The 15,582-nt window shown below is 32.4% G+C and overlaps 1 protein-coding gene across 4 annotated transcripts in view; it reads right to left on the reverse strand.

The window, feature by feature from the left end:
* LOC117104249 overlaps positions 1–15,582 on the reverse strand; it is a 59,909-nt gene that overhangs the window by 28,572 nt on the left and 15,755 nt on the right. For all 4 annotated transcript variants that reach the window (XM_033244963.1, XM_033244962.1, XM_033244961.1 and 1 more), the window contains 4 exons: positions 13,020–13,688; positions 12,252–12,397; positions 11,564–11,749; positions 9,916–10,029 (listed from right to left, as the gene is read on the reverse strand). In XM_033244963.1, coding sequence (XP_033100854.1) covers positions 9,916–10,029; positions 11,564–11,749; positions 12,252–12,397; positions 13,020–13,688 — 1,115 coding nt within the window. The remainder of the gene's footprint in view (positions 1–9,915; positions 10,030–11,563; positions 11,750–12,251; positions 12,398–13,019; positions 13,689–15,582) is intronic.

Raw genomic sequence — 15,582 nt, forward strand, 5'->3', positions numbered from 1 at the left:
GCATGCGTATTCTTTTTTTCCATGAATCGATAAATCCCAAAAAGAAAGGGTGATCTGGGAGTTCTCCCCCGGGAAAATTTGAATTCGTAGAAAGCGGGAATGAGCTTTCCCGACATTTGAAGTGTGTTTTAATGACTTTTATGTTCTTCAAAATTTTAATTTTCTGATCGTAACATAAAAAAAAAAAAAAAAAAAAAAATCAGCTCACGGGTCCTGAAAAAGTAGGTCTAGAATTTTTTTTTCCGGTCACACAAAAATCTCTAGACATTATTTTTTGCAAAAAAAGTGGGGGGCCCGGGCCTCCCGGCCCTGTGGCATACCTAAATATGGCCATGATGACATCTCATCATGACCATATATAGATGTCATTACTATATATGGGAATACAACAGTTTTTTTTGGTCAAATATAATTTGATAGTCTGAATGGAGTTTAACTCACCCAAGCCTTCTCAAATGTCACCAGATTGTTAAATAACGCAGATTTTATTGTTTCAATTGATGTGGGTCTGATGAAAACCCATATGAAATTAGGAATATCTCAAGTTTAATTTTTTTTACTCAATGACAATTGAAAAGTATGTCAATAAGAACCAGGGAATTTAATTGAGGGCAGCAAACATCATCATGTATTGCAAGCCTAATGCTTTGCGTCTTTAAAATTCAATCTGAACATAACTGATAAGAAGTGTAAGTATTTTAGACTACTTATGAGAAGTTTTATGCTTTTAAAAAAACATGTTTCTCTTTAATTTTTTTGAGTCTCTTGCATTCTTTTTTGGGATATTCTGATAACTTTCAGATTATACACCAAAATCTTCAAATATTTTAAAAATGAGGAATTTCCATGACAGAGGGGGTGGACAGATCTGCAATCTACTTATAGTTGATTGGTTATCATACTCTATTTGACAACTTATCTGTAAATTTATTATATTAGCGCAGATGGCTAGCTACCTTATTCAAGAAGGTGAAAACTATCAACACCATAGGTGCAACAGAGTTTGTGATGGTCATTACGGGGAAATTAATTTGACGTAAAAATTACGAAAAGGATATGAGACATGTTGACACAATGGTAAATGAACTGCACATGCTCTCCTCATTTGCATAAACTCACTCACAAAAAAATGAATTACCTGCTAACAAATAACAAGGTTACTATGTCCAGGCATAACAATCCAGGTAATATGTCACATAATGTTTTTCTTAGTTTATTCATTCTTTTTTTTTTCATTTTAGAATAGCAAATCAGAAGCAAAAGCTAAGCTCTGCACACACTATCAAATTTTATGTATGCCCATATATAGTCATGATGTGCCTATATATGGTCATGATGTGATGTCATCATCACCATATTTAGGCATGTCACATGTTTTTCTCAAATATAACTTGACAGTCTGGAAAGGCTTTATATATATAAATTTTAATTGGCGCTATATAAATATTTTTTGTTTTTATTATTATTTATATTTGGGAGTAATATCACATCATTATGCACACACTACATATGGGCACATTACACAAATTTGTCATATAAAATTTGATAGTGTGGAAAGGCCTTTATATAATTGTGTTTTAAATGCATTACCTGTATATAACTTACTATTTCAGCTCAGAATTTTAAAAGACATATCATATTATTGCTCAAGTATAGTTTAAATTATGTTTACAATTAATGTTACATTAATTATTTAAAAATAAAAATTCAATTAACACACATGTGTGAATATAAATAGCATATTCATATTCTTGAATTCTTCCAGGTTTGATACCATATGCCTTGCCAAACTCCAGTATCACAATAACTAATGAATTTATCACTACCAGAAACAGAACCAACCAGGATGAAGGTGACCACAGGAAACAATGGTCCTTTTGGGAGGTTGATAATTTGCGATAATATGTTACCCAACTCAACTGACTAGAAAAAGATTTTAATAACCTGACTTGACTTTACTGACTCAACCACGAAGTGATTCAACACACATTGAACAAATGTTGACATAATACAGGTATAGATTACGAATATAGTTTAAAAAACAGAAAAAAATCTAAATAATAAATGTTCCTTTTTAGGCCAATGAAAGTTGATTTTATGTTTCTCATCAGCGCCCGCTTTGAATTTAGGCCCCGCATGAAAAAATATCATTATTCATTATTTTATTAAAATCTTTAAAACCATCATAAAAACTAACGAATATAACAATAAAAATTTGCGAATGACCGAGCGAGAGGAGGGTTTCACCTAAGATAATAGATAGCACCGCAAGCGACGCTCCTCTAGGTTTATCGTACCAGCCGTCACAATGTAGCGCGCCTGCAAAATTGAAAGATGGAAGTTTGCGAAGCATCTGTTGTAGTGAGGTTATCACCCTGCTTTCGCGGAATGTGTTCTCCAGTCTGTGTGTGTCAAGCTTCGAGGCCAATTTTTTGTTGTTTTAAAAATTTTGTCTAAAAACTTGCAAAATGATTTAAGTTTCTGCAACTTTTGAAGGACGGTTCATTTTGAAATGGAAAATTATAGATTTCGGCGAGATCGATGACAGTGTTTCATTTATGCAAGTTTTTGAGTCTATGAAGGCAGGTTTGGTTGATGGAGTTCCCCCCTGGCCTTGGCCGGTTGATGATGCTCATTGTACACGAATCATCGATGCATATGAAGTAAATATTGATTTATTATTGCAAACAATTATTCTTATTAAACATGGAATACATAGCTATAGTGACTGTTGTAAATAAACATGGTAAATTATAATATTAACAATGAGAAAAACAAGTATTTTGTTCATAAAAAAATAATGAATAATGAAAATTTTCCCTCATCGATTTTTTAAAAGGTGTTGATGAGAAACATGAAATTAACTTTCATTGGCCTTAAGATGCTTTGCACTGGCCAACAATGAATATATTGTGAATGATTTAAGCATGGAGGAAAGAACTAAAGTAAGTGCACAGGTTTAAACAACATCTTTGCCTTAATAGTTAAGAGGATCTAATGTATGTTAAAAAGAAATTGCTAACGATAAAGTATCATGGGAAAATCTAATCCAGTCTATAACTAGTCACAAGACCTAACAAGAAATTGTATGTTATAATTATTATATTAGTAGTATTATTTTTATATTAGTATTATTATTATTATTATACCACTTTTGAAATAAAGTTTGAAAAGACATTTAAATTTATATTGTTTGTTTGGTAATACGATAAGGTGTCATGGGAAAATCTATTCCAGTCTATAACTAGTCACAAGACCTAAACAGAAATTGTATGTTATAATTATTATACCACTTTTGAAATAAAGTTTGAAAAGACATTAAAATTTATATTGTTTGTTTGGTAGACCTTTTTGTTTACTGTAATTTAATTTGGATTTTTGTTTGTTTTGTATTCTTTTATTTTTTATTTTTTTGCAATGAACTAAAAAATAAGGTTAAAATGGAATAAGACTATAAAATAAATTATTTGTAAAATATCCCATATGGTCAAGGAACCTGGAATTTAACTTTCTTTGTTTTGTTTGATTTGTTTTTGCAATGAACTAAAAAAATAGGTTAAAATAAATAAAACTATAAAATAAATGATTTGTAAAATATCCCATCAGGTCAAGGCATCAGAATAGTGTTATGCACACCTAATATTCTGAACAATTAAAATCAAATGTGTTTGGTTGTACAACAGCTCTGCACAACAAGAGTACCACATGTGTACTTCGACCACAGTGACCTTATGGTACATTAAACTCGCAAAGCTATCAAGAAGGCCTGCTGCCCTCGAACAACCACGCTTGAGTGACGAAGAGCTAACGACATCTGACCAGAGCCTCAAAAAACCAATCAGTATTCCGTGTTGTTAAGCATTGTTTTCACACACTATACAACATACCATTACTGAGCCCCCTTCCTGTTATCCTCCCCATTCTGACCCCTTGTAATATTTCAAGTTCCTGTTTTATCTCCTTCAATTTAGGTGGAGGTAATATAATTTACCAGTCCTGTCTTTACTGTTAATCATCAAAAACTTAAGCTGTTCACCTTACAAGTAAACTGTCCAATCAAATCATGATAGGTGTTTTGTAGCGATGTGGATTTCGTATATTGTTCTTCAAATTGATATTGATTAATATAGAAATGTGTAGCCACAGGTTAATAGGAACACCAGTTGGAAATTGATGAGACACCTAACTTAAGGACACCTGGCTTGCCCTCCCTCGACCCCTCAGCTTGTTCCTGTTGCATCAAGTCATGTGTAATTCCCACATGAGTCAACATGCATCAACACTCCATCAACTCTTGAGACATTTCATCTCTCATCTTGTTATTATCTCAACAAAAAAAAAAATCTGACTGTAGCTTGCTAAAAAAATGTTTTTGTTTAAATGTATTCAAATTTAATTTAAACGGATAGTTCATTTTAAGATCTTTAAACATAAAAGAATGATTAAATAATAAGTGCATGATTAAAATGAATGGATTTAACACTTGACGGTTTAATATCTAAACAAAACTATGTTATTAAAAAAGATATTAGTTTCCGTGTGTATCTGTCGTTAGTCATAATTGCAGCTTGCAATAATATTGGTGAACATGACTCTGCAATTGACTAGCCTTAAAACTGACCTCATCTGCTATGTTTATTTGAAGCTGTATATCTGGCTCATGGTTAAAATGTTGAAAAGCTGTTGCTAGAACTATTGTATATGTAGTAATTTGTGCAGCTGTGTTTTGTGACAATCATTGCTCAGTTCGCATCAGACTCCTTTGACAGTTTTGTTTAACACCAGCCCTTTTCAGGGACTTAAACCTGCAAGCAATTCACCTCTTGTCAGTAATACATAGAGCAGATACCAACTCAACCATTCCTGTCACGTCATACAGCTAACACATTACTGCAGATATCTACCAATGAAATAAACACAAGATCCATGAGTAATTGTCCCTAGGTAAATCTCGTAGATCTCCGTTCCCTGGACGGTTTAACGTCATTTCCTACGCAGAATGTTTATCGACAAGATTTTATGACTGCCACAAACCGTCAAGTCCCAGAGCACCAAGCATGACTTGGATACATCCACACTGTAATATGGACAATTGGACCAATTATACTATTGAAAACAATTGATTACATGCAGGTTCGACACAGAGAGCCTTTTATTAGGTATCACACGCACAACCCCTGAATTATGATGTATAACATGTGCAATCAAATCTTGGTATGGTCTCTAGAGTTATAATCAATAATCTTTTATTCTGACAACGCCACTACCATACTGCTGACACACAATTCTATCAAATTATTGTAGAACCAATAATGTTGGCTACTAAAGATAGACCATGTTTGTATATATATTGTATTTTTAGAAAACAAAACTATTATAATCTACTTACCACCAACATTGGATGCATAACAACAATGTAGTCCTTACAAAATTTTGCAAATACAACTACAGTAATTAACGCTATTAATAATATAATTTAATTCAAATAGTAAACATTTTGTTAGCAATTGAAAATGTAATGTTGGTTAAGCAAATTAATTTTAACAATTTAAAACCATTTAAAGATATAATCAAATTCAAAATTTTCATTTTTATATTCTATTTTTAGTTTTTAAAGTCATTATCATTTTTGAATAGTTAACTATATTTAAGCAATTTAAAGTAATTTATTATGTCTAAATTGGGAAACTGATATAGAAAATATCCTTTCTTGGTACTTAGAAAAGCATACATCATTATATTCTTTGCATATGTACCCTCAAATTGGCTAGTAGTCAATTTCAAATTAAATAGTTACTGCTATGAAATTTATAATTTTTCATAATCGGTCATGTCCTATGGAATTTGTACACATTAATTATAGAAAATTTATTATGTCTTTTTATCAGTTATGTCCTATATAATCATTGTGCTCCCATTTACGTAGGAAATCACATTGTTGCTTCATGGAACAATGAAGGGTCCCAAATGATCAGCTTCTGGTGGGTGGTTCACCCTCATAAAGCCCCGTCTAGACTATCAAACTGTATTTGACAAAAAATGTTACATGTCTAAATATGGTCACGATGACATCACATCATGACCGTATATAGGCACATCATGACTATATATGTCATACAAAAGTTTTTATCAAAGGAAATTTGAATATGGAGACAGAGCTTATATGGTTCAAATAAATAAATAAATACTAATATATAGAGGGGATTCTACCAACCAATGTCAAAACAATGCAAAGTTTTCCACCCAACACATTGCAGTCATTCACATGACCTACATTTAGTACCTGTGGAATGACCTTCCAGTTTAAGTTTTGTAAGAAACACAAACATAAGTAATTATTTCTAAATATCATCTTTTTTAAATCTAAATGTGATATGATTATTTTAACCATTTCATTTCACTTTATATATAACTTTTTGTTTTGAAATATTTACAGAAAACTGGAGCTCATGGGAGACCAGCACTTAAACTGACAGAGCTTTTTTTTAAAACATTTTATGATATACTTCTATTTATACCTTGGTTGGTGTCATTTATTTCTGTAACTAGAAATTAATTATTAAAAACAAGATTTCTTATTATTATTTAATTATTTTCCAGAATAGAGAAAAAGGTGTAGTAGTAGTACTTTATTAGGCTTTGAACATAAATAAGCTGTTGAAATTTATTCATGTCATATTTCAAAAATTGACAATAACAAATTTGCATCCAAAACGATCATTTGAAATAAAGGGTATAGAATTAAATTAAGCAGAAACCTTTTGCAGACACAGACTCTCTAGTGTTTCGCAAGATGAACCAACATAACCCGTAAACGTTAACATAAGAAGAGAAAGTAGGTCGCATCAAAAGGTTCCAGGAAAAAAATAATTGCACAGTATACCAGATAAAAATTCAACTACATGGCAAGTGATGTTAAGTAAGAACAATAGTTATACACCCAGACCATAGCTTTAACACATCTCCATGATACAGTCTACCATGGGGGAATTTCAGAAGACAAAGGAAATAGGCAACTAAGTTAGTGAATTGCTAAAGGCAGAGGGATTTAGGTGCTAACATACGGCTTCCTGGCTAATACAACGTCAGAAACTTCAGGAAACTGAAAACTACTGCAACATACTATTGTGACCTTATTGTAACAACCTTGATTGTGTACAAAATATATATGGACTAGAGAGGGCAGTAGATATATGGATATAATGCACCGCACACATGGTCCATTATGATATACTCCCAGGCTTATAGCCAATTTAATAATTGTAGTGAACATGAATCATCATTTCAACGACTTGCTCATTTGATTCAAAATCTGATAACTTCAATTAAAGATTTCCTGGAAAGGATTGGAATACATCTTTCCAAGAACAATTTCCCAATAAGATAATGACTAAGGAATGGTGTCTTAATTAATTAGTTTTTAAGTATAAACAAAAGGCAAACATACTGTATGTTCCATACTCATTTTTCAAATTAATTATTTATGCACATGGACCAAGGGTTGCCAAAAGTGAACTGTCCTACTACTCATAGGTGGCAATTAGTTTTACAAGATGAACATACGTACATGATGCTGATTATGAGGTTTATAGAGGGTGGAATTGTTTTTGGGTCGTAAGAAAAAATCCTGCAACACTGACAGAAATTTGGCCCATGACCCTGGGATTGGAAGGCGAGCATCGACTTAACCACCATGCTATAGCTCTACTCCATCATCTAGAAACATAGATGCTAACATTGGGTTCATCAATTTTTTCCACATAGGGAGAGAGTGATTTTCAAATGTCATTCCAAATTGAACTGTATATGCCAATTAATTGAACTGAAAGAGTATGAATTGCCAAAAAAGGAAATCTGAGATATATTCATATTTGGCATTAAAAAGGTGTCAAGTGATTGACGTATCCTAGATGTAAAAAAATCTGAAATTTAATTGGCCCCCTACTTCCCTAAAAAATCCTGCATTTCCCCAGCTAGTTATATTATCTATAAATGCTGAGTTTAACCACAAAATAAAGTGTAAATTAGATGCCTACAACAGACAGCATCTAATGAACATCGCAATAAAACATCCCTCAAGATCTCAACGTCAAGTGTTGGACTTCCGACTCGTCGAGTCATAGTAGCACAACCAGCTTCTTTACAAGTCTCAAGACTGTTTTGTGGCAACAAATAAAATGAAATTTGTACAAAAGATGAAAGATAAACCACGATTCCTTAGAGTCTTCTTGGAACCTAGATTCTTTGGCAGTACCACCACTAGATGCCTGCAAAACTAGTACTTTAATAAGAACAGCATTCTACATAATTTCCACCATAATAACTAATTTCGTAAAACATGACGCCGTAGATAATATTGGGAATAAGGTACTCTGTCTGGTAGAGCATTGTGCCAGAACTGAGAAGGCAACAGACTTCAGGAGAGTGAAAACAGAGAATCTAGCATAAGAAATGTTGCATGAACCCAATTTAGATGCTTCAACATTCTGAAACGAGTAACTAGATAATAATTGCAAGCTGTAAAATGTGAATGAATCTATTAAATATTAATTTGTTAAAAAAAAATAAAATCTTGAAATGAATTTTATAACAGATTATAATATGTTTAACAACGTCTCCTTTTAAAGTTTCTACTTAAGATAAACTGTACAGTTTCTGAAAGAAAACAGTATATACAATAAGAGGCTCTACGATAAACTGTACAGTTTCTGAAGTGAAAACAGTATATACAATAAGAGGCTCTACACCTCTGCTGATATAAAATTCCCAACTTTCAGGTTTTTCATGATCCTTTGATCTCTGTAAGTAAAATTATTACAAACACTAGGCAGGAAATATAAATAAAAAGAAGTTGTAATTTTGAGAACGTGCTTGCTCTAACTGAAAGGGCATACATCTTGTTGGATGTGGTGCTTCTGTCTGATTATCATATAATACTTATTTATCTATATATACTGTACAGTATCCGTAGAACAGGCTTGTTTCAATGGATGGGGCTTTTTAAAATAATTTAAATAATTATGTTAGTGACACAAAATAAAAATTAAAAGTTTAATTAAAATGAATTTGATTGGACCTTATAAGTTGTACAATTATTAAATTTAGTAAAGTATTAAAGTATTGTGCAGAAATAATGTTAAATCTGGACCTTTGAAAAAGTAAACACTGATCAGTATGCCATTATGCATGAATAATAGAAGCCAGAATACGTGACATTAATCATGACACTTAACAAACTAAGCCACATAGAAATATGATGCATTTTTTTGGTTTTAACATCAAATTGCTCATAGCAGGATAAATCCACACTTCAATAGCTTTAATAAGTGTAGAACGTATGACTAATCAAATGTGGTTTTACACGTGAACTCAATTGACATCTGAAAAACATCACAGTAGGTATACGTCCTACGGCCCAGATTGTGGAGATACTTCTTAAATAGATTTCTAATCTTAAGCCAAATTTTAATCAGAAATATTGCAATCTAATTCTAAAATTTAGAGGTTTATATAGCGCTGTCATAAACGGTTTTTTTTTCTCTTTTTAATTGTGTTCATAAAAATTGTAGCAATTTACAATTGAAGTTGTAAAACTCTACACACTGAAATTACGTATTTGTATCATAGTCATTAAGTCAATATGTTGCTTTCAATTATTACATGATGGAATAAAGCACTAGAGACTAAACAATGTTTTTAGTTGTCTCTTCCAGGATTTGAACCCAGGAACTGTCATTTGGAAGTCAAGTATATTAACCACCAAGCTCTCCACTTTACAAAGTTTTAAATTAACTGTACTTACCAAACTGCAAAAATATGCTGAAAATGAAAAACAGCAGCAAATATAAAAAAAATGGAGGAAAGATAAAGAATTGTGGCAAGGAGCTATGCTCCTTTGGGGGAGGGGAAAATTACCTGACCATATCTGGCAGCAATGTGCAACATCGTCCATCTGTTATCTTGCACTTCTAATTCTGCCACTGCACTTGTTTCACTCACTAACCATTCCATACAAATCTGTTGACCATGCTGCGAAAATTATCATATATTCAATTAATCTACTGAAAATAGCATGGGCATGGCGGGAAATTAGCTCCAAGTGGGTTAAAATACTAAAATGACCATTAAGTTCACATTGGAATAGAAATTCAGTTCCACATTCGCACAATATATATTCCCGGCCTTTTTATTATAATATTTTTATGACTGTAATGTTTGATAATTCAAGAATAGGAAGTACTTTTGTTTAGAATTTCATTGTTGATCTAGCCAATAAAATCCTGTTTTATGTATTCTCATTATTTTAATTTTATGAGTGAATTATTCAATGTTTGGAAAACAGAAAATATATATTGTTTGGTCCACTGTTGATGCAAGCAAGCTACTTTGTTTAATCTATATCTAAAATTGCCAAATAAACATTATTATTAAAGCTGTATTACTATACACAAACTCCACCCTTAAAGAGCCTGTGGCTATCAAATTTCATCGCCATGGTTATTAGATACTTATAAAATCTTGTATAATATACACAAATCTTCACTCTCAAGGGAGCTTCGGAAATCCCAAAGTCTGAGTACAGACTATCACAGCATCCTACAGTACCAGGTACGCGTGCATGCTCCTGGGCCAAGTGAGACATAGATAGGGAAGTGTCTAGCCCAAGGACACGATCTATGTTATTATGATCAGCATGTGATTGAACTGCTGATCGGGAGATTGCAAGCCTCAAGCCATACCGCTAAGCCATATAAAATCTCAACACAGATGTACAGTACAATTACATCTGTTGATAATTACGGATTTATAGTGTACAATGTCAATGACCATAATATACAGAATAAATTTAAATTTAGCAATTTTCGACAATGTGTAAATATCAATAAAATCAAATACAGTTTCAATTACACTACTAATTTATACGCAAGTCCTCAGGGGGCTACCCATCAATATTCAAAACATCCATTGCCCAGTTAATGTCAGTATCTCAGACTGGAGTCTCTCCAAGTTAGCAATCCCAAGTAATATGCATGTTTTGCAAGCAGGAGGGGGTACACTTTTGTGAGTGAAGCAAGCCTTAGGCTGGGCGGCCTGTGAGGTTTAGCAGTAGAGCCCTGGTGGGATCCGGAGAAAATTCCGCTTGAAGCTCCAACAAAGTAGCATATTTAGGGCCTTTTGCAATAATTGGGAACGATTCTAGTAAACATGTTTTAAAAAGTGTACCTTTTGAAATTGGGGAGGGGGTGTGTCCACACTCTCTGAACTCACTAGAGAACAGACACAAATTGTGCAATAAGGCAAGCCATAAAACATACCGAAACTTAACCCGCACACAGCAGTGGGTGAACAACGACCATTAATTGAGAAATAGAAAAAGAAAATATCAGGCCATAGAACTTCTTACTTTAAATTCAACAGCAAAGTCATTTACTGCGAAGTAACATGATTTGGGATGACAGAATACAGCTTACCTTGACTTCAACAGCAGTGGTTGTGGAACTGTCTTGTACCGAGCAATATAAGCATAATTAGCACGACATGGCAGACCACAAAATACACTTACCTTGACTGCAACAGCAGTGGGTGTGTGACAGTCATTATTCTCCCTCTGTAACAGATCTGGGGAGACTCTTCCTAGCAAGTACTGAAGACACTCCAACTGGCCAAACTTTGCTGCTAAATGTAGTAAAGTGTTGCCCTTTAAGTCTGATACATTGCACCGACTTTCATCCGAGTCCAGATAGTACTTCTGCAAAAGCATTTAATTGTACACTTACTTCAGATACCCTATGTTGAGCCAAAGAAAACTTTAAAAATAAAATTATTTTGTACATTTAATTTATTAGCTTGCATATTTTGTTAAGCACTTATTTGCAGCATCAACAAGAACTTAACAGCACCCTGATACAAATTTTAAAAAATAAAAAAATTATTATTACTCAAATTAGAAAATATCTTGTCGCCATAACATTATCATCCTGTATTCTTTCGATAGACTTAAATTATCTAGTAGTAAAGATTTTGGAAAAGTATGTGAATCAGCAAGAAAGTTTTTTTTTTATTTGTGATGAATATCATTGAAAGTTATTAAACTTTTTTGACACTTATTGATAAGCTGTTTGCTGCATGGCCCCCGCCCCTAGATATGCCACTGCATATAATATTTGAGGAAATAACAATTAATAATGCATGGTTATAATAATTGTCATTGCTGTAATAAAGATGATAATAATGAAATAAAAGGTTTATACCATCTTGTTCAAGTCACCGTGCATTGCTGCCTTCATAAGTGATCTTTCATCATTGTGCTTCACATGATTTTGATGAAGGGACACTGTTTGCTTATGATTTACCTTGGCTCTGGAAACATCCGCACTTTCTATATTTATCACTGAACCTTATAAAATAATGCAATCATCAATTATTATCCAATAAAAGTTAATATCGAGGCTAGCTAAGCGGACTAAAAAATTACTTCACAGTGATGGCACCAAAGTTTTACGACCACTAATTTTTATAATCAATAGTAAAGATGATTTGTAGAAATTAAAAAATGGTACAATCATAAAAATTAAGTGATTTACATTACCGTAATTTGATTGGCCAATGGTTACTCTTAAACAAATTACTATCCATTACATTTGTCTTCATATATGATAAGCAATATAATATAGTAAAATTTGAACAAACAAGCGCCATATCACAAATTGACTGGACATAGCAACTATAGTCTCAACATAAAGTACTGACGATGCTGACCGACATTCAGCAAGATTGATTGCTCCGCTACGCCCGCCCCTTGGATATCGTTGCTAAGGTACCATAAAATGACAGCATAAACCTATGTGAAGATGTGCATTTGTGGGATAGCACGTGACAATAGTGCGTATCCTGGTCAGGTTATAATATAAATAAGAAAGGCTTATTGTTTATACCTAAAACGTAAGCATATATTAGTTTCTAATATCTAAAACATTATTTTCTTAAATAAACAAATAAGATTACAACCATTGGATTACCTAATTGTTTTTCTGCTTTTAAATTGACATTATTTGTCCTGTGAGTTGTTTGTGCTGTGGTTGGTTTAAGTTCTTTTTGAAGTTTGCTTTCCGTTTTTAGCAATGGATGACTCTCATCACCTTTAGGTGGGATCGATTCAGGTTTCCTTTCAGAGTCCACAGTGGTTTGATAAATCCTTGAGCTCTTTAACAAATTAGTAAGCAATATCTTTAATTGTTTTGTCTTACTAAACTTTACTTTATTACTTTTATGACTATCGCCATCTTCGCTATGTTTCCCCTTTTCATTTGGATTATTTCGGTTTTTAGAATGACGTTTCCGTTTGTGCTTCGAAAGATGTTCATCATATTTAGAAATTGCCTCAAATTCCTCAATAAACTTCTGTAGTTCTTCCGAATTGATGTCAAAATTGTAAACATCATCTTCAATTACACATTCTGCTCTTTTCGTTGGGAGTAATGAATCCAGTATAGCCTCATTTTCACTAACAAACTCATTGCTAATTACAGTATCATCTTCTAATTCATAGTCATTTATCTTGGTTGATGTTGTTTCGTTCAAGCATCCACCGAGATCAACGGATGGCAACCCAAGTAAATATGTGTCATTTTGTTTTTGTTCATTCAGTGCTTCAGTACTGCTTGTAGGTGATGTAAAGAGCAGGGCATCTACAAAAGATAGAGGGCAAAAAATTAAAACAAATCAATTTCAACTCTAAAGCGAGTCATTTTTTAAAATAATAATAATAAAAAAGGTTGAGTTTGTTTTGATAAGATGCAATTGATAGGTAGATAAGTAGGATAAACAAATAAAAGCAAATCAACCTAACCTATGAAAATGGATAATTTATTAGAATAACAATGTCTTTATTTGAATTTGTTTAAACAAGATGCAATTGATATTAAAGGTAAACATTGTCTTTCAAAGAGACGTAACTATAAATATTCCAGTTTAATAACGAGAAGACCTTACAAAAATCCCAGAAAGGAACCTTTCACCTAATTTAAATTGATGCTGAAGTGAAAAATATGTACTGTTGAATATGAAAATTGGAATATACTTAGATACATGAAATTTATACTATAAGAGGTAATTAGGATATAAAACAAGTGTTAACATATTTAAAAAGTTGTTTCATTTTATGCGTACATTTTTTTCACACATCAACTGATTATGTATAAGCAGACAGGAATTATTCATTTTTCATCATTTTCATGATTATGAAACATGCTAGGAAGTCAACAGTGTATGTAGGCCCTTTTTTTTAAAAATGAAAATGATGATCTTAAATTGACAAAAATAATACTTTTATTTATGTACATTATTTGTTTTTAAAGAGGGTGTTGTCAAAAAAAGAGGGTGTTTTGCATTCTCTTGAAAATGATGAAAACTCCAAATCTTACCAAAAAAGCATATCAAACTGACTAAAAAGCATGTCAACAACATATACATATAGCAGTGATCTATTTCACAGTATGTCTAGCAGGTTTAATTATGGATTAATAACTATGCTATATTTCTAAATTTTCTACAATAGAAATTGCAATTAATATTACTGTTAATGACAGGTAGTTTCACTTCACATACTTTTATTATTTTAATACCCAAATATTTGATCCTACAGTGTACATCATAAAGCAAAAGTACAGATAAATCTATATACTACTATGGTATATAATTATGTGAAAAGAAAATTTTCCACATTCACCCTCCAGAAGTTTGACCTGTCTTTTTTAAAATACTACAATAAACATATTCATTGATTATTAGAAACAATAACAATAATATATTTAAATATTATTATTAGAAGTACTACTGTAGTTAATATTTTGAAAATGTGGATACAAATTTGCTTTTTGGTTTTTTGTCGTTTATTTGTAGTGGTGATTATTAGTTATGATGATTTTTGCTGTTTGTTGTATACTAGAATTTTTAACAGAACTCCTTGACCATTATTCCTAGTGAACTCAACAATCGGTATTTAAAAATACTTTATTTCTTTATTGATTTTCAAAGCAGGATGTGATTTAGATCTTATGCTGATATTTCAGGGGGGTCAGTATTAACAAGGTAATCCAACAAAAGGACGCTATAATCTCGGGACATCAAAGGTTTTAAATTTGACATCGACATTCTAAGCGTTGCAAGCTCCTACAAGCTTGACTTCAATCGCTTTGGTTACTCACAAAAACAAGGGCAACTCAAATTCTAAAAGCGTGTTAGGAACACCAACGGAACATAAAACCTGGCCATGCACCTCTCAGTTGTCATAAAAATCATGTACTGTCATTTTGTTGGTCAATTGTCACAAATAAAATTATATTTTATAGAAGCAATTAACAAGTTCACGGTCAAAAGAAATCAGATGTAACAGACTTTGCGAAGTGCCCGAAATTAATAAGGTAACCATAGACTAAACGCTGACGGCTGTACTTGCAACTAGTGTTGCATTGTCGATGCCAGATTAAAGATCAAAATACATTAGACATACGCTATATTTACATGCGGAGATGATCATTCTTTTGTTTAATTGCCTTGGTATCAAGCTGTTGCTATTAAATC

The sequence above is a fragment of the Anneissia japonica genome, unplaced genomic scaffold (assembly GCF_011630105.1).
Source record: "Anneissia japonica isolate Jap-2015-1 unplaced genomic scaffold, ASM1163010v1 scaffold5280_len750649_cov202, whole genome shotgun sequence".
NCBI lineage: Eukaryota > Metazoa > Echinodermata > Crinoidea > Comatulida > Comatulidae > Anneissia > Anneissia japonica.